This window comes from Micropterus dolomieu, unplaced genomic scaffold (assembly GCF_021292245.1).
Source record: "Micropterus dolomieu isolate WLL.071019.BEF.003 ecotype Adirondacks unplaced genomic scaffold, ASM2129224v1 scaffold_87, whole genome shotgun sequence".
NCBI classification, from domain to species: domain Eukaryota; kingdom Metazoa; phylum Chordata; class Actinopteri; order Centrarchiformes; family Centrarchidae; genus Micropterus; species Micropterus dolomieu.
In genome coordinates this window covers 18,095-38,452 of record NW_025744086.1, presented here as the reverse complement: position 1 = coordinate 38,452, position 20,358 = coordinate 18,095, and the positions used below count along the sequence as shown (strand labels likewise).

The 20,358-nt window shown below is 43.6% G+C and overlaps 1 protein-coding gene across 1 annotated transcript; it reads right to left on the bottom strand.

Moving 5' to 3' along the window:
- Positions 1-1,665: 1,665 nt before the first annotated feature.
- LOC123967156 (NACHT, LRR and PYD domains-containing protein 12-like) lies at positions 1,666-20,050 on the bottom strand (the record flags this gene model as incomplete). The annotated part of the gene is made up of 14 exons (XM_046043179.1): positions 1,666-2,829; positions 7,032-7,078; positions 7,240-7,413; positions 10,674-10,847; positions 10,937-11,110; positions 11,194-11,355; positions 11,451-11,624; positions 11,716-11,889; positions 11,988-12,161; positions 12,256-12,429; positions 12,540-14,337; positions 18,630-18,858; positions 19,038-19,116; positions 19,947-20,050. Coding segments are annotated over 14 exons (4,383 nt in total), but the record flags the coding sequence as incomplete, so codon positions are not given.
- Between the last annotated feature and the right edge of the window lie 308 nt (positions 20,051-20,358).

Below are 20,358 nucleotides of genomic sequence, written 5' to 3'. Positions count from 1 at the left end.
CCTAGTCTACTTTTGGAGACTCTAGGAACCACAAGTAACCCTGCAACCACAAGTAACTTCATTTAGTACAGTTATACATGAAATGTTAGGCACATCTGCCAGCTCATATGATATAAAGCTGCAGCAGTCCATGTGTATGATGTCATAATGTGGTTTGGAGTTTTTCTTTTAATGGACTGGATCGTCTAGATCTTGACAATGTGATATGACATAACATCTTTGCTAAATGTCATTTATCCATGGATTATTATCCAGACTTTATAGGTGAGTCACGTCAGTTGTGATTGTATGTAGGCGGTCTGACAGAGGCGTAGGTTGTATTGCCGTTGCAATTTTATCTCTACCGCGTGGACCTCGTAACGGAGCTCACGGGGAAATTGAGCGGTGGAGGTCTTTGTATCTACGGTTATGCTCAGTTCGTTGGAGAGCATAACAAAGAGGAAGGTTCGCACAGAAAACTGTTTAAATGAACAAAAGGATTTATTAAAGATAACGCAACTTACAATTAACTCAAAACCCAACTGAACTCAAAGAAACCAGGAGCTCCTGAAAGGCACCTGCCTTCCAGGAGGGAGATCAGGAGGAAAAGAGAGCCGTCTTGAATCCGCCATGGCTTTTAAAGACTTGAACAGGTGGCCGCAATCACTGACAAGGTGGGCATGTCCACCCAAACAGGAAGAAAGACCTGAAAACAGAAGAGAGAGAGAGCAGGCCAACAGTACACAGTCCTAAGGCCCCAGGTCGTGTAAAAATGGAAGAATCATGCAGGCCTCACTTTTGAGGCTTTATTCATTAACCCACCTAAACAGAGGTTTTCCTTCCTCACGTGAGAGGCCCTGACTGAAGCCCTAATATTGTTTTGAAATTAGTCTTCCAGAAGCCTCGGCACTGGTCATCACAAATGCTGGGAGGATTTGGATTTTGCTTCCTCTGCTTCATATTGTTGATGCTGCGAGTCCCTGATTCAGTCCATCTGACAAGGACTCGACATAATGAGCAGCAGGGTATGTTGAAGTGTGTAAAAAGACAGTCCCCTTGTGCCCTGGAGAGGAAATGTGTTGTTCTCTGCATTTATCCCATCCTAATTAGCAGCATTTGGACAGCTATTGTGAAGCACACAGTGCTCCTAGTTCAGGGCCTCGCTGTGGTGCACCTTCAGCAGCGGTCTGTGCTGGACTCGAACCAGCGACCCTCTAGTCTCAGAGAATGCGAAGAGTTTGAAGAGAGATTACTGAGTTATTAACAAGTCCCCACAGATTGAGCTAATGCCGCAAAGAGTTATTATGAAGGTCTTGAACCCCCAACTTCTTGCTACACATCCCTTCACATTACCACTACAGGAGCACAGGAGCTACTCGTCAGATGATGTCTGGGGATGAACGTCATTCAACTACAAGCAGTCCACTAGTAAAACTCTCTGTACTTGTATCACGCCTCACATGGATTCAGTTGCCTGTCTGGTTTGTTGTTGACATGATCAAAGAACCACAGTGTTGAGTAAAGTTTTTGGACTAAAGACAAGATCTCCCACTTCACCACCACCCACACACAAGCAGTGATGGTGATCAGATGAGAAAGTCTGTGACCTTGGTTGTACAACATCTTACCAAGTTCTTTAAGGCAAATTTGTCAAAATAAAAAACTAAAGACAAACAACAAAAGATAGAACAACGAGAGAGCTTTTTAATTTAAAAATGACTTTACTTTCCATTTTCAAGGTACAAAAAAACCCATACAAACATACGTGTCCTATAAATCCATCTAAGCCATGGAGATAAAAAGTATAGATTTCATTAACAACATCTAAAAACATTAGAAAACATGGTGAACGCCTCAGGATTATTACAAGAAGCTGTTCCAAATCTGAATAAAACAACAGTTTAATATCAAATATAAAAGAAATAGCAGTTAGCAGATGGAGTTCATTCTGTTTTAGATGTTGCATGTTAAACTGTTAAACATAGTTGTTGGTTAAACTGTTCAAATGTTAATAATTAAAGTGATGAAATCAGATAAATGAGTTTTTGTGTTTGAGTCTGAGACACACTGTGAGTGCTGATCTTCAGTCAGCAGTGTTTCTGACCTACAGAGAACACAGAGCCACTGAGGAACCAGACCAGAGCCTAAAGGCAGGATAAACAGGTTCAGTGAACGTGGTGTTGAAGGTGTGGAGGTGGGTCAGTTTGTCAGAGGAGACTTCGTAGAAGGACAGAGTGCCAGCAGGACAGTCCACATACACTCCTATTCTGCGAGAGGGGGTGGGGGAGGAGAAGGGGGAGAGATAGTAAACTAAGGAGGAGACGAAGGAGAAGAGAGTGTAGATTAAAGAGGAGAAGAAAGACAAAAAGAAAGAGAAGGAGAAGGAGAAGGACGGACAAGCATTTTGTCGAACATAAGAAGAGAGGAAGAAGAGGACACCAAGGAAATATTTAGGCCAGGCAACGAGGAGAATGGCAATGAGGAGGAGTGTGAGGCAGTCTTGGAGGTAGAAGATGGATTGTCTTGTGTCATTGTGCCCCACAGAATAACGACCATCAGAACAGCTCAGACTCCAGGACTCATCATTGTCTCCAAACAAACAGTCTTTCCTTTTTCCTCTCCTGCTGATTCTCCTGTAAGTCGCAGCTATTTCAACTCTTCCTCTGCACTCCACCTCCCAGTAGGAGCGACCAGTCAGACCATTTGTACACATCAGCTGAGGCCAGTCAAACCTGTCTGGATGATCAGGATATGACTGCTCCTGTTCCACATATGTCACCTTCTTGTTGTTAAACGTAAGTTTGAGCTCTGCGTTCACTGTGTTTGTGTCCAGCTCCAGTTCACAGGCATCTGATGGAGAGAACAGACACAAAACATCTGCAGGTTACCATCTGTTCATTTAAACTGATCAGCCACAACATTATAACCGCCTGCTGGTCATTATGCAGGTCTCCCTTTTCTGCCAAAACAGCCTGACCCATTGAGGCCTGGACTCCACTCTGTATGCACTGTGTTCTGACACATTTTATCAGAATCAGCATCAACTTTTTCAGCAGTTTGACCTACAGTAGCTCATCTGTTGGGGCCAGCCTTCCCTCAGTGATAAATAAAGTACTTATGATTTGTGATTCTGGTCTCTGCATTGACCTCCTACATAATGAAGACCCTGGAGAGACTAGTGCTGGAACAGCTGCAGCCCATGGTCAGAACTCATGGACCCCCTTCAGTTCGCCTACCAGCCCCAACTGGGAGTTGAGGACACCATCATTTCCCTGCCTAATCGCATCTACACCCATTGGGACAATCCAGTAAGCACTTTACCTGTCAGTGGTCATAATGTTATGGCTGATTGGTGTATTAACAACTTTACTGACAATTACCAAAAGTAAATCAGTCAAACTTTTTTTTTTCATACTGAACTATGAAAAATGTTTGACAAAACTGAAATGAAAAATGGAGTTACTTAACATGAGAGCCACGGTACCAGTGATCTTCAGTTTCTTTTTTCTTTTAGACCCGAGGATGACAACTAATGGAGATCCAAATCAATGAACACAAGTACTGAATAAAGTATTGCTAAAAACTGCTACTGCAGGACAAAGAAGCTCTGAATCACCCGCTCTCTAAAAATGCCACTACCGCCGCCGAAGAGGTCACTTTAAGCAAAAAAGTTTGGACCTTCGCACATCAAATCTCAAACTGTGTCAGGCATGCCAAGTTCAAAGGAAAAAAACTTTATTATTTGGATCCAAAAACAGAAACACTAAGTAGAGCAGGATCAGTTTGTCTAGTTTTATAAACAAAAAACACAAAATTGCACAAACTTACGGTGGTTCAGGCTATGACAAAGATATCAATGGAAGCTGCCCCAACAAAAGCTAAATAATTCAAACAAGGCGTGGGCAATCTCTTCAAAGTCCACAGTCAAATGAAAAGGAATATTTCATGTAGAACAGGCAAGTGAACTTAAAAAAACTAAATCCACTGAGAACATTCACACAGGGGTAGAGGCTCAAAAAGGGTCAGAAAAATGTGGGAAGGGATCGTTGGGCAAGAGTACTTGGGCAGGATTAATGGGACCAGGGCTCTGAGGCAGACAACCAGAGGGGCTGGACAAGGGTAGAGCAGGAGACCACAGGTGGACGGCCTTGAGGCAGGAACAAAGGGCTGAACGTGTCTGGAGAGAAACCGACAGCGAAGACGTAATCCCTCAGGAGGTCGGCCGAGAGGGCTAAGAACCTCTGGAGGCCAGGCAGGAGGCTGGCGACAAGATTGGAGACCAAGTCCAGATTGTGATGGCTGTAGTGCTGGACAAGAGTCCTGCGACAGAACAGCAGGGCTGGAAGACGACAGTTGCAGCAGCTGAGGTGACGACTGGTTAGGCATATGCAGCTGTAAAGTTGCAAAGCTCATGCTAGAGTGGACTAGGTAGATACAAACGACTGATGATACCCTCACCAATTTTGGTTTAAAAACGGTAAATTTCGCCAAAAGGTGGGGAGTTTGCACGCCTGCTTTTCCCCACCCTGGACCACCAACAATTTGCCTACCTCAAGAACAGCATTTCACATCCCCTGCACCTGGTTATTGCACTTTCTGACCAACAGGCTCCAACAATTCCGGATGCAACAAAACTTCTCTTCCACCCTAAACACTGGAGTACCACAAGGCTGTGTGATGAGTTCGTTAATCTACTCCCTCTTCTCTCACTACTGCAGAACTGGACACGGTTCCAACACCTTTATCAATTTTGCGGACGACACCACCGTGACTGACCCTCATTAAGAACAATGATGAGTTAGCCTACACTGAGGAGGTGGATCGCCTGGCTGCGTGGTCCGAAGACAACCACCTGCTGCTCAACACCAAGAAGACTGAGGAGCTCATTGTGAATTTCTGGAGGAATGCTGATACTCATCCACCCATCCACATCAACGGTGGAGCGTGTGACCAGCTTCAAATTCCTGGGGATTCACATCTCACACATCCTCACCTGGAAGACTAACTGCTCCAACCTGGTCAGAAGGCTCACCAGCCCCTCTTTGTCCTGAGGACTTCCTGGTGATCTTCTACCACTGCTCCATTGAGAGCATCCTAACCAAATGTATTACAGTCTGGTAAGGGCGCCGCTCTGTCTCGGACTGGAAGGCGTTGCAGAGGTTGGTAAAACCTGCGCATTGCTGAGCGCAAGATTGAAATTTTTTAGATCAAACGGTTCCAAATATCGGTCATCAGTCTAATTGGTAGCTAATAATTGGTATCGGCCTGGAAAAAAAAACATCAGTCGATCCCTACTTCTGAAATGCAGCAACTATGGACCATCACTACAGCTACCCCAAAGTCTGGGACTCACAGCGTATCACAACAACCCAAAATCATAGTTACATAGTACGCTATATATATTCTGAATTGTCACCTGCCATCTGAATTTTGTGTTTCCCTTTATATAAATAAAGACATTTCCACCACAAATTAGTGTAGAAACTTTCTCCAGAATGCAAGAAATTAAGTGTTTAATGCTCAAAATTTGCATCGTACGGCTGCTTTTATAGCATTTAAATCATCTTACTTATTTTGTTATTTGGCTCAAGATTCTAGTCTAATGTACATTGAAAAAGGTTATAGTTATAAATACACTATTTTCTGTGAATCAAAGTTCACATTTACAACGGTTAAATTGAGTAGCACCTCCTCTGTATATATGAAGATTTAAAACATTTATATTGATATGATATTGTACATTATCTTCAATATCAGTAGTGTCAATGAGTGGTCTACGAGCCAATCAATGGACGAGCGAGAAGATGTGCTGTGCAAATGCGCTATGGCGCTCTGCAATCAAATAAGATTTTAAATAGGCCTAGTAAAAAAAAAATCGAAAATCAATCTGTGGCAGTCAGCTTTGATATCATGGCGGGCCACCACAAATAAATGAACATATTGGAAACACTGATATGGAACACTGGCTCCGTCTGGCTCAGTAATACCTAGAACGGAGCTCTTGGTAGAAAAAGTAGTTCAAAACAGAGCGTTCAGACCAGGAGGAAATATTTGTTTTAGGTAGGTTTTTGCTCACAGGGATTTCTTTTTTTTAAGCTTTGGCCATGTTTAACACGAACATCCAACATTGTAGCATTGTAGATAAGTCATAAAATATGGGATATTTAATCTGAAATTTTAGACAAAATGTGTAAATGGAATTATATATTTCATATCGTGATATAAGCCATATTGCCCAGTCCTACCCACTATGTGCCGTACAACTTGGCATCTCAACCAGATGTGCATACTTGTGTACGGCAGCTGCCTGTATAAGCCCCTAGGTGTGCCGTAAGCCATTAGGTGATTTAATCTGAAAAAATAAATGTACGATGGGGCATTTGCTGTTTTCTGTACCTTGCATTTAGAGTTTGTGTTTTATATTACGCTCTTTTTAGAGATGTATTTCATTTGACTGTACATTAACCTTTATATAATTTCTCTTTATTTTTGGTACTAGAATATTATTTAAGTAAGAGATTCATTTATTTTGCAAGAAGATAAATGCTTTATGTTTGCTTTCTGTGCCCTGTAAGGTATTGGCTGTGTGTCAGAGAGAGAGGATTGTTGCAGTGGAGCAATAAAGAGCAGTGAAGGTCTCAACCACAATCCCGAATCCAGCGTCTGGCGCCTCCTTCCCTCCATACGACACCACACAACACCTACCAAAACACAACGCAGAGTCCAGGGGAGGCCTAGAGATGCCGCGACAGTCTGCACTGACTCAGATGCTGTGGGTTACACTTGCTTAGCTGTATCTAGGCTGCTGTATTCATCAGTTTTGTTGCATCAGAGTGTTTAGCTAGTTTTTGTGGATTTTAAATTGATTGACCGATCTTTTCAGCCACACTAACAAAAACAGAAGGTAAACCTGATTGAAACTGAGAAATCCACTACGTTAGTTAAAAGGATAAAAAGTGTGCAGACATGTGCAGCTGTGTTCTTGTGACTTCAATTAAAAAATCTATTTTGTCTTTTACATAATAAACAAACCAAACTTAAAACACACTCACACTTCCTCAGCCCACGTTTCAGTCTCTGCACTCCAACATGGTCCAGCCTGGAGGAAGAAACAAAGTCAGAATCGGCTTCATACAACGTCACTCATTTTCACAAAACACGAAAACACAACCCAAGTTCCTTGTTTAGTCAGAGTAAGAGCTGCTATTGACTGTCCATATGTCTATGGCTGATAGTGTCCAGACTGTTGACTATTCATACCTGACAGTGTCCAGTCTCCAATGTGGATAGCGCAGTCCAGCAGACAGCAGCTTCTCTCCTAAATCTCCTGGATGGTTGTAGCTCAGGTCAAGCTCTCTCAAATGTGAGGGGTTGGAACTCAGAGCTGAGGCCAGAGAGACACAGCCTTCCATTGTGACCTGACAACCTGACAGACTAAACACACACACACACAAAACAAACTTAGGAATAACATTCCTAACTTTTTTCAAAAGCATGGTCTTTCAATGTGAGAGCATGACTTACTGATTTCACGATCAGCTTCTCTAATGCTTTTCCTCAAAACCCTGCCTTTGCACTCAAAAAGACCCTGCTCGCTCTTAAATTTGCTCTGCCTCTGTTCAGACTGTGTGTGACGCACACATTATATGGTCACATTCTTGACAAGTATTCCAGCACTTGCTGATATTTTATAAGGCTTCTTTTATAGGTCATTGTCGACTTGTTATTCTGGGTGCAATACTCAGCAGGATGTTGGCAGCTGACCAGAACGCTGCTTTACGTTCTTGTTGGCTCTCGGGCATTCTGCTACGAGGAGTCGTGCATCAACAGCATGATGTTGTCCTGTCTGCTCATTTCACCTTTAATCAGGTTAGTGTCATGTATAAGCACGAAGAACACACATAAGTGATGTATGAATGTTTAATGCATTTTAAATGACCTGTAAGTAGGTTTAGTTTTATTAGTTGTTGTGCCTCTGATCCGTAGGCTAGCGCCGTCTTTAAATCCATCCGTCATGGCAGGCTAACAGTTCAGTTGCTTTGTGTATCTGCTCCTCACTTGTTTGGGTTAAAGACCTGAGAGCTCCTGTAACCAGAATTGTTAATTAGGTTTATAACTGATATACTATAATGTTACATATTCACCTGAATATTTAACATTATAGTTATTTTACACATACGCTTGTTAACCTGTTAAAAGCTGATCTTATATACAGTAGCATGAGGAACTTAAAGATATTTTCATATTGTTAAATATTTGTCTTGCTAAAACTGTGAAAATGTGAATAAATATTCTGCTATGAGTCACTGCAGCAACAGCATAACGTTGTCCTGTCTGCTCATTTCACCTTTTATCAGATTAACTGTTTGCATGTTCGCATGTCTGGGTTCTGCAACATGTGCTTGCAGATGAGGGCTGTGCGTTTACAACTATGCTCTATCATTTATTTCATTGTGTCGCAAAATTCCACACTTTACAGTAACATTTTAGAAAGAGGACAGAGCTTTGAACTGTGTTTTACGCAAAACTAACTTCAACCTGGTGCGTTCTTCCACACGTGCTGGTGTCTTCCAGGGAAGAAATTTGCATTAAGGGCTGCTTTCTCTTCCTGCTTTCTTACAGTGCAGATGCTTTGCTGCTTGCTCTTGCCTCCGCTTGCATTCTTTTGCTTAAACTCTCTTTTTTATCTGCTAGAAATCAGCAGCTCTTGGATACTTTTAAATCACTGGGACTGTCAGATAAAGTTGGCTCTTGCCATAACAAAACTTTTATGATCTCAGTGCTACGTGAGTGCGGCCTATCAATAGCACTAGCCTGTACCGGAGTTAAAGCTAATGCTAATTAGCAACAAGTTGCCCCCCTTCTCCACGGACGACTTCTACAAACTTCTACAGAAAATTTCAGTACTGGAAACCAAGATCCACAGGTTAGAAGTGAATGGACTACGTGGGAATGACACCACTTTACCGTGGACCCAAAACAGTGGACAAGAGCATGCTAACACACGACTAATTAGCACCAACAAGAATACCAAGAAGCAGGAGGCCTGTGTACTGGGTAATAAATCTTAAAGTGGGAGTCCTCCCTGGAACGCTCTTGGTGCAAAGCCTAAGAGTAAATAATTTCCTGGGGAAATGGGAGGACGAGTAACAGGCAGAACCCAGCGCCCTGAGATTTGTGATGCGACTGGCTGACCTGCATTATCATCCAGGTAGAGCGCTTCTTCAACCCCTGTTCTTGGTAGGACGCAGCCGTGGACAGATAGCAACAAACCTCCCCAACCACCCTCATTGGTCTCATCTCTGGTGGGGATGAGTATGCCTACAGGTGGGAGATTGACCATCTGGTGACCTGGTGCTTCCAGAACACGGTCGTGGATTTCAGAAAGAGCACAGCCCCACCCTCCCCCGTTGCAACTGTGGACTCCTTCCACTCCCTGGGCACCATCATCTCCCAGGACCTCAAGTGTGAGCTGAACATCACCTCCCTCACCAAGAAGGCCCAGCAGAGGTAGCTGAAGTTCAGCCTGCCAAAGACAAGGATGGTGCACTTCTACACCGCCATCATTGAGTCCATCCTCACCTCCTCCATCACCATCTGGTACGCTGCTGCCACTGCCAGGGACAAGGGCAGGCTGCAGCGTATCATTCGCTCTGCAGTGTGATTGGCTGCAATCTTCCTTCTCTTCAGGACCTGTACGCCTCCAGGACTCTGAGGCGAGCAGGAAAGATTGCAGCTGACTCCTCCCACCCCGGACACAAACTGTTTCAGACTCTCCCCTCAGGCAGGAGGCTGCGGTCCATCAGGACCAAAACCTCTCAACACAAAAACAGTTTCTAACCGTCTGCTGCCTCATCAACAAGGCCCGGGCCCCCCAACTGACACTCCCCTCCCCTTCAAATAATACAATCGTCGTCGCACATGTAAATATCACTTCATGTCATATCATGCACGAACCTGGCCCATTGAACATATTTGTTGTTAATTTGTTGTAATAAAAAAAGTAAATTGTTGTTGATCCATTGTTATTTTTATTTTTTTATATTGTCAGTTGTATTATTTTTCTCTATTCTTCTGTTATTCTTATATAACTTGCATTTGTTTTATTACATATTTATATATTTCTACATCTTCTTATGTCGGCTGTATGTCTGTCTGCGTGTAGCACCTTAACACCAAAGCAAATTCCTTGTATGTGTAAAACACTACTTGGCAATAAAGCTCCTTCTGATTCTGAAAGAGAGACGTCTGTTGTATGGACAAGTCACACAACACTGTTCCAGCAGTTCCAGTCATGATTTGTGTCAGGTAACGTTTAATGACATTCCCATAAACATTCAGCTTACTTTCTAGTTCACCAAGACATGCTGTTGTTGTGATGTTAGCTAGTAGCAGAAGAGTTATGAGTATTTCAGACTGGAGCTGCTGTGCTGCTCTGGGACCATCTCGTCCTCTCATGTTAGCTTTCCAGCAGCAAGTAGCCACAGTTTGCTAACCCACAACCTAGCTAACATTAGTTACATTAATTGCTGTGTTGTTGTTCACTATAATTCATGGTACTGGATTTCTCCAGAATCTAAAGAATAATATTTAATAGCAGTTCATATACAAACTCCTGAGTCAGCTAACTCCTTTAATACAAGATCATAAAAATGACTCAAAATATTGAACTCTACAAACAGCTGAATCCTGACCTGAGAGTTTCCAGTGTACAGTGTGGACTCTGCAGTCCAGCAGACAGCAGATTCACTCCTGCATCCTGCAGGTCGTTGTTACTCAGGTCCAGCTCTCTCAGACTACAAGACTGGGAGCTGAGAAGCGAAGATAAAGCTTCACAGCTTCTCTCTGACAGTTTACAGCCACACAACCTAAAAATGATTTTCAGTCAGTTAATTCACATGTCAAATATATTTAGAAAAACTGTCTGTTAAGAACTTTTAACAAAAAACTAAATGACCTAAGAAATTCCAGCGTTGAGAATGAACTCTCCAGTCCAGCAGTCAACTGCTTCACTCCTGAATATTGCAGATCATTGTGACTCAGGTCCAGCTCTCTCAGACTAGAACATTTGGAGCGGAGAACTGAAGACAGAGCTTTACAGCTTTTCTCTGACAGTTTACAGCCACTCAGCCTGAAGATTTTAGACAGTACATTAAATAATGAAAGTATCTCAAAAGTAAAAGGGTCATCATTTTCAAAAAGCCAAACACTAACCTGAGAATTGCCAGGCTTTGTAGTCCAGAAGACAACATCTTCACTCCTGAATCCTGCAGGTTGTTGTTACTCAGGTCCAGCTCTCTCAGACTAGAGGACTGGGAGCTGAGAACTGAAGACAAAGCTTCACAGCTTTTCTCTGACAGTTTACAGCCAATCAGCCTAAAGTTAAATTCCAGTCAGTTAACTCACAGGTCAGATATAAAAAGCAGAAAAATGTTTGCTAAGAAAATTGTAACAAATAGCTGAATCTTAACCTGAGAGTTTCTAATGTACAGTATGGGCTCTCCAGGCAAGACGACAAAAGCTTCATTCCTGAGTCTTGCAGGCTGTTGTTACTCAGGTCCAGCTCTCTCAGACTAGAGGACTGGGACATCAGAACTAAAGACAGAGCTTCACAGCTTTTCTCTGAAAGTTTACAGCCAGTTAACCTGAAGAAGAATGTCAGTCAAAAAATTCACATTTCACAAACAAAAATAACAATATGTTTAAGAGAAATTTTAAACAATGCAGAATTCTGACCTAAGACATTTCAATATACATTGTTGGCTCTCCAGTCCAACAAACAGCAGCTTCAGTCCTGAATCCTGCAGGTTGTTGTTACTCAGGTCCAGCTCTCTCAGACTACAGGACTGGGAGCTGAGAACGGAGGACAGAGCTTCACAGCTTCTCTCTGAGAGGTAACACCCAATCAGCCTGAAGAGAAATTTGAGCAGTCAATCACAGATCAAATATAATAAATGAACTGAATAAAAGACTTCTGGGCAAACATTTACAACTAGTTATGTCATGACCTGAGAGTATCCAGTCTGCAGTGTGGACTCTCCAGTCCAGCAGAGAGCAGATTCACTCCTGAATCTTGCAGGTTGTTGTTACTCAGATCCAGCTCTCTCAGACTAGAAGACTGTGAGTTGAGAACTGAGGACAGAACTTCACAGCTTCTCTCTGAGAGGTTACAGCCATTCAACCTATAAAATATTTTCAGTCAGTCCATTCATTAATTACTAGGCTATATAAAGAAAAAAGGAGCCCAGAAGGTCATCGTTTCAAACAGTTAAATACCTGAAAGTTTCCAGTCTGCAGTGTGGACTCTTCAGTCCAGCAGACAGCAGATTCACTCCTGCATCCTGCAGGTTGTTGTTACTCAGGTCCAGCTCTCTCAGACTAGAAGACTGTGAGTTGAGAACTGAGGACAGAGCTTCACAGCTTCTCTCTGAGAGGTTACAGCCACTCAGCCTGAAAAGGATTCAGCAATACAAAATCAAACAATTTCAAAAAGTACATTTAGTTTTATTCAATGAAAAAAGACATTTATCTGGGTAGTTAGATGTACAGTATGCACATACAGAGCTTTGTTGGAGTCTTGGACAACTGGCAGGAGCCTCAGAAGGGCGTCCTCTGAAGCCGAATATTTTGTTAGGTCAAACACGTCCAGATGTTTTTCTGATGACAGTAAGATGAAGACCAGAGCTGACCACTCAGCAGGAGAGAGTTTAGCTGTGGAGAGACTTCCCGAACTCAATGACTGTTGAATCTCCTCCACTAGAGAACGGTCATTCAGTTCATTCAGACAGTGGAACAGATTGATGCTTCTCTCTACAGAGAAATTCTCACTGATCTTTTTCTTAATGTACTCGGATGTTTTCTTTTTTGTCTGTGAGCTACTTCCTGTTTGTGTCAGCAGGCCTCTTAGTAGAGTCTGATTGGCCTCCAGTGAAACACCCAGGAGGAAGCGGAGGAACAAGTCCAGGTGTCCGTTTGGACTCTGTAAGGCCTTGTCCACAGCACTCTCATAGAAATGTGTTGATTTGCTTCCAAACACTTCAGGCCACCAGGATGTAGTTTGTTCTTCTGCCAGAAGATTGACACCAGAGTTGATGAAGGTCAGATGGACATGAAGAGCAGCCAGAAACTCCTGAACGCTCAGATGGACGAAGCAGAACACCGTGTCCTGGTACAGCCCTCTCTCCTCTTTAAAGATCTGTGTAAACACTCCTGAGTACACTGCGGCTGCTCTGATATCGATGCCACACTCTGTCAGGTCTGATTCATAGAAGATCAGGTTGCCTTTCTGCAGCTGCTCAAAAGCCAGTTTTCCCAGAGACTCAATCATCTTCCTGCTCTCTGGACTCCAGTGTGGATCTGTCCCAGCTCCTCCATCATACTTGACTTTCTTCAGTTTGGTCTGAACCACCAGGAAGTGGATGTACATCTCAGTCAGGGTCTTGGGCAGCTCTCCTCCCTCTCTGGTCTCCAACACCTCCTCCAGAACTGTAGCAGTGATCCAGCAGAAGACTGGGATGTGGCACATGATGTGGAGGCTTCGTGATGTCTTGATGTGGGAGATGATTCTGCTGGCCTGCTCCTCATCTCTGAACCTCTTCCTGAAATACTCCTTCTTCTGTGGGTCAGTGAAACCTCTGACCTCTGTCACCATGTCAACACACTCAGGAGGGATCTGATTGGCTGCTGCAGGCCGTGTGGTTATCCAGAGGCGAGCAGAGGGAAGCAGGTTCCCCCTGATGAGGTTTGTCAGCAGCACATCCACTGAGGTGGACTCTGTAACATCAGTCAGGTTTTCATTGTTGTGGAAGTCCAGAGGAAGTCGACACTCATCCAGACCGTCCAAGATGAACACAACCTGGAACTCTTCAAGGCTGCAGATTCCTGCTGCTTTGGTTTCAGTGAAGAAGTGATGAACAAGTTCCACCAAGCTGTACTTTTCCTCTTTCAGCACATTCAGCTCTCTGAAAGTGAATGGAAATATGAACTGTATGTCCTGGTTGGCTTTGTCTTCAGCCCAGTCCAGAGTGAACTTCTGTGTTAAGACTGTTTTCCCAATGCCAGCCACTCCCTTTGTCATCACTGTTCTGATTGGTTCATCTCTTCCAGGTGAGGCTTTAAAGATGTCTTGTTTTTTAATGGTTGTTTCTGGTTTGTCTGGTTTCCTGGATGCTGTTTCAATCTGTCTGACCTCATGTTCATCATTGACTTTTGCAGTCCCTCCCTCTGTGATGTAGAGCTCTGTGTAGATCTGGTTCAGAGGGATTAGGTTTCCATCTTTAGCAATCCCCTCAAACACACTCTGGAACTTTTTCTTCAGGGTAGACTTGAGTTTACGTTGGCACACTGTAGCATGAGTTCCTGCATAAGCAACAACAAATGAAATCAGTGAGTAGATCCCACAGAAAATCAGAGAATCTAAACATTAAGTGTGGCTGTTTCTTTCCTCTATCAGTTTTATTCAGCTTATCAATGAATAACAAACTGCCCCTGATCTGATGCAGATGTGTGCATCATATTTGTTGGGGTTTTCAACATGAGGTCAGGTTTGGTTATTAGCTGAATATCAAAGATATTCTAGAAATATTCAAAATTATTAATTATAATTAATAAATTCAGGGCACCACCCTGAAATCACGGACCAATAACCAAATATGAGCCGAAAATAATCAGTCTAAAAGAGGGTTTGTCCACCTATAGATGGCAAACAGAGAAGGGTGAGTCCCCAGCCCCAGGTTAAATATGTCGGCCATATTGTGTCCACCTCAGGAAAAGCTTGATCCTGAAAAAATCGAGCCATCACCCACTGCAAACGACCTACTGTCCCATTGATTCACTAACATTGCATTGAAGAAATTAACAACTGGAGGTGATAAGGTGGCAGCAAAACTGGCAATTTGCTGCAACTCAATACATTACATTAACTCATTTGGCAGATGCTTTTATCCAAAGCGACTTACATTTGAGGAACAACATATAAGCATCAACAGAGCATCAAATACAGATCTGACAACTGACAATACATAATAGTAAGATCAGCAATAAATACTAGTAAGAGCTCATAGTACATATCACATCAATGGGGTAAATACCTTGCGAAGGAAGTAAGAGTTAAAAAAAAGTGCAATCAATACAAAAAAAGTGCAATCAATACAAGATAATTGCAAGGGGATAGAAGAAGAGCACATGAAGTGCATGTTAGAGGTTAGGAATTAGAGGTGTTATAAGGGGAAGTTTTCTCGGAAGAGATGAGTTTTCAAGAGCTCCTTGAAGTTAGAGAGGGACGTCCCTGCTCTGATGGCGTGTGGTAGCTCGTTCCACCATTGTGGTGTCACAGATGAGAATAGCAAGGACTGGGATTGCTTTGTGTGAAGGGATGGCAGAGCCAGGCGGCGTTCGTTGGAGGAGTGTAGCGGCTGAGAAGGAACGTAAGTTTGTATAATGGAGTTTAGGTAGATGGGTGCAGACCCAGTAGTCACTCTGTATGCAAGCATTAGTGACTTGAATTTGATTCTGGAGGCCATGGGGAGCCAGTGGAGGTCACTGAGTAATGGAGTGACATGAGTCCTTTTGGGCTGTTAAAAAACCAGACGCGCTGCTACGAACCATTTGTAAGGGTTTCACCGCACAAGCTGGAAGATTTGCTAGGAGGGCATTGCAATAGTTCAGGCGAGAGATAACCGTGGCCTGTACCAGAACCTGGGTGGCGTACTGAGTGAGGTAGGGCCTGATTTTCCTTATGTTGTATAGAGCAAAGCGGCATGACAGATAGACAGTAGCAACATGGTCTGAAAAGGACAGGTAGTCATCAATCATGACACCCAAGTTTCTCACTACCCTGGTTGGAGTGATGGTTGCGGAGTCAATTTGTAGTTTGATGTTATGGTGGATAGATTGCTTGGCCGGAATGACCAAGAGTTCCGTCTTAGAGAGGTTTAGTTGAAGGTGGCAAGACTTCATCAATGCAGATATGTCCGAGAGACAGTCTGTGATCCGTGCCGAGACGGTGGGATCGCCTGGTGGGAAGGATAGGTAGAGTTGCGTGTCGTCTGCGTAGCAGTGGTAAGAGAAGCCGTGCGAGCGAATGATCGGCCCAGTGGGGTGGTTTAAATTGAGAAGAGAAGGGGCCCAAGCACTGAGCCTTGGGGTACCCCTGTGGAGAGGCAGTAGGAGGGGGATAATTGTCCTTGCCACAAAACACTGTAGGAACACCCCGAGAGGTAGGATTCGAACCACAGGAGTGCTTTACTCGAGATGCCCATTGCTGAGAGAGCGGATAACAGGATCCTGTGGTTGACTGTGTCAAAGGCAGCTGATAGGTCAAGAAGGATCAGAACCGAGGATTGGGCTGCAGCTGACCTTAGGGCTTCTGTTACAGACAGAAAAGCCGTTTTAGTACAGTGGGCACTCTTAAAACCAGACTGATATGGATCTAGGAGGTCATTCCCTGAGAGGAATTCTGAGACCTGTTTGAATACTGCCCGTTCAATAGTTTTGGATAAAAATGGTAGAAGAGACACTGGTCCATAGTTCTCAACTTGAGTTGGGTCAAGTGAGGGCTTTTTGACCAAGGGTGTGACCCGAGCCCTTTTGAAAGTGTCGGGAAGGTCCCTGAAGCCAAAAAGTATTTATCAGATGAGTGATTGTCGGGACAACGGTAGGAGATATGGCTTGGAGGAGATTCATAGGAATCGGGTTCAGTGGGCATGTAGTGGGACGGCTACGGGTCAGGAGCTCTGATACTTCGCTCTCTGTGAGAGGAGTAAATGAGGAGAGTGAAGAACCACTGACCTGGGAGGGCAGAGGAAAAGATGTAGTAGGACTGCTACAACGGTTGAGTTTGAGTGTTTCAGAGAATTGGCTAGTTATAGCCTCCACTTTGCCTGTGAAGAAGGCAGCAAAGGTATCAGCAGACAAGTTTGTGGGTGGTGGAGGTGGAGGAGGATTTAGTAGCGCTTTAAAAGTCGAAAATAATTTCCTTGAGTCAGTGCCACTGCTACTTCTGTTATTATAAAACACAGTTTTGGCAGCACTGATGGCTGTTGAGAAGGAGGATGGGAGCAATTGGTAGCCCTTAACGTCGGCGGGGTCTTTGGTTTTTCAAAATTTTCTTCCAGCATCTCTGAGATCAGTACGGAGCCCACGGATGGTATCAGTTAGCCACGGGTGGGGCTGGTTTGGGCAGGCTTGGTGGAAAGAGGACACAGGATATCCAGGCACTAGCTTAGTGTAGAGCACAGAGATTGTGCGGCATCATTGACCTCAAGTGAGGAAAATGTGTTGAGGGAAGGTAGAGCGGAAGCTACCACTGAGGCAAAGTGAGTGGGAGACAGGTTGTGGAGGTTCCGGCGGTGTGAGACCAATGGTGCTGGAACAATGGGCTCTTCCTGTAGGCATACCGTGAACTGAATGAAATAGTGGTCTGACACATGTAGAGGTGTGACTTCCCTACTTTCTCTTGTTCTGTGAGAAACATGAGCTGTGGCTTGTCTTGGGAAGAATGTACAATTAAGAATCTGTTTGATTAAAAGCCACGTGAAATCTCTTTTCTCTTTCGTCTCCTCTCTCCATGTGTATTTCACTCGCGGACTCGATTCGCAATGCTTTTCGGAATGCACAGATTTGATTGGCTGAGCAGCAGCACATGAGACCATGCAATTGGTCTGTGAGTTCCTGGGCCGCTAAACCAGGACAGTAAATGCTACAAAAGCTGTGAGGGTTCAAATAGAGACGCTCCGTCACAAGGTAGTAATTCTTAATAATAAATCGGCTATTGGTCCGGAGAGAGCGGTGGCTGGGTCTGGATCGCGGTCTGCCAATTAGGGACCTCTGCCCTCAAGTGTTAAAATAATATTGGTTGTGCCCAAAGGCGTCACTTTGTGTTGAAAAATGGTGGGTACATTTTAGGGCTCGTATTAGGGGTGTAACGAAACACAGTCCACGAGATGTGAGAATTCACAATATTGGGGTCATGAGAACAAGACAAAAAGATTTTGAGCATTAAACACTTAATTTCCTGCATTCTAGAGACATTTTCTGCACCAATTCATGGTGGAAATGTATGTATATGAAGGGAAACAAAATTCATGAGGCCAGTGACAATTCAGAATATTAAATATTATCGAATATAATGCAGTAATCAGCAGCTTGTTTTTTTTAGCCTAAGTCAGTTTTTTTGGACAAGGCAGATTTGTTTCTTCTATATTTACATTTTCTTATTGTGCAAGTAAACTCTTCTTATAGAATTTTTATCTGTTATTTAACATTTCTTGTTGCAAGCTAATTTTTAGAAAACTTTTAGCAAATGCTTTCAAAAAGTGGTGGGGACATGTCCCCGGTGTAAATGACACCTATGGTTGTGCCCACTGTTCAATAAACTCATATTCAACACCACAATAGGCTTTATTCTTATTTTTCATATAGCCTATGATTCAGATGCTCCAAATTCAGCTGTCACATGAAAAATGACAAAAAGACTCATAGTTATTAGTCGCAAATTAATCATTTCTGTTTCCTGTGCTTAGCACACAGCCCTGTGGCTGAGCTTCAGCTGTCACATGACAAATGAATGAAAGACACAATCCCGAAGACCCATCTCCATGTTGCCTCCATTTCCTCTTTCCATCATGTTAAATCTGTTCAAATCCTCTTACTGCTCTGCAGACGCTCAGCCAGCTCCTCCTGCTGCATCCTCCTCAGGAAGTGTAGTGTGATTTTCAGAAATGCCTCCCTGCTGCTCCTCCTCTGCTCTTCATCCTCACTGTCCAACACCTCCTCATCCTCACTCTGACTCTCTAAGTATTCTGGGTAATCTGGACTCAGAACCCTCTGGACTTTCTTTAGCTCGTTCTTCGCAAAAGTGATGATGTTCTCCTCCAGCAGCTGGAACAGAAAGATAAACTAAACATTAAATTTAAACTGGTAGAACATAACGTGATTCATCTGTCAGTCTGCTGGTCTAAACAGAGCAACATGGAGACTGTTAGGACCTGAATGGTAGCATTCCATTCTGTAGTTAATGTAGTTAATAGTAATAGTAGTGTGCATGTACATGTGCAGACCATAAATATGGAGTCCAGGTCTGTTTGAGGTCGCTGGGCAGACTGACCTCTGAGAAACTCTGAGCTCTCCTGCTGAACTCTGTGGAAAAAATATGGAGTTTAGGGATTTAATGACTCAAATCTGTACACAGTTAACTATATGTGTTCTAAGATGATGACAAAATGCGTCTGTGGCTCAGGAAGTACAGTGGGTGGAAGAAAAGTGCCATCATCATTGTTGTCCTACTGTCAGAAGCCTCACAGAAGGTGATCAAATTTGAGCCGACTGTCCTGGGAAAATCAGACTGACCAAGGTCCAGAGAGAAAGAGGACCATAACCAGCTATGAGGTCACCGAGGTCCGGACCTCCGTTATTATATGTAGGCTTTAATTCTATCTATAAAAAAAATAGAATAAAAACCACTGATAACACGATCAACAGGCAGACTGAACACAAGACAAAAAACAAACAGGACTGAAACCCCAGACACAGAAACATAAAGCAGACAAGACAAAAGCAAAATAAGCACAGACCGACACCGACCAGGATCGTAACACAGGGAGTGAGCGAGCAAGGAAGTGAGTTGCTTGATAGAGGCTCCCTTCCAAATCTCTTAACAGCTGGTCGTGCACGGACAGTGTACTGGTTCACTTATCTTTTCCAAAGAGGATGGTGACATCTACCTTCTACCTTTTTAGAAGTAAATAGAAAATCACTAAGAAGTGGAAGAGTGAAAGATGCCATCCCGTTTTAGTTCATTAGCTGACTAATCAGACGCTGGATTGTGTAAATTAAGAAAGTTAGTTGTTAATTGTTGGAATCTGTTTTTCAGTAGCTGAGTGGCAGTGAGACTGTGAATAATGATGTGATTTGATTGCTGAACTCTGTCATGGAGAAGCGTCATGGACAGTCAGAGATCTTCATCTTACCTCTGAGGGACTCCCTCCTCTCTGTCTTCACTCTGATCCATAGCAGAGCCCACAGCTGCTGCAGAGCTGCACTCTGTCACCGCAACAACACTGAGGATGTTCAGCTGATCCACATCCGGTCACAGAGACTCTGAGCTTCAGCTGGAGAGGAAACACAGAGAGAGAAGATGCTTCAGTCTATTTAATGAGAGACTGTTATCACCACAGTCTACAGACATCAGGGGCCACATTAGATCTTCCCTCTACTGGATGCATCACAGTCCACAGCTGCTGCAGAGACGCACTCTGTTACTACAAGCCTCTCGTCACAGGACACATTAGTTCTCCGTCCTCTATCTAAAAGTTACTGTAGGAACAGTGAATCAGCTGCTCCAACCTTCAGACACACTGAGCAGGTCCACCTCAGAGAGCC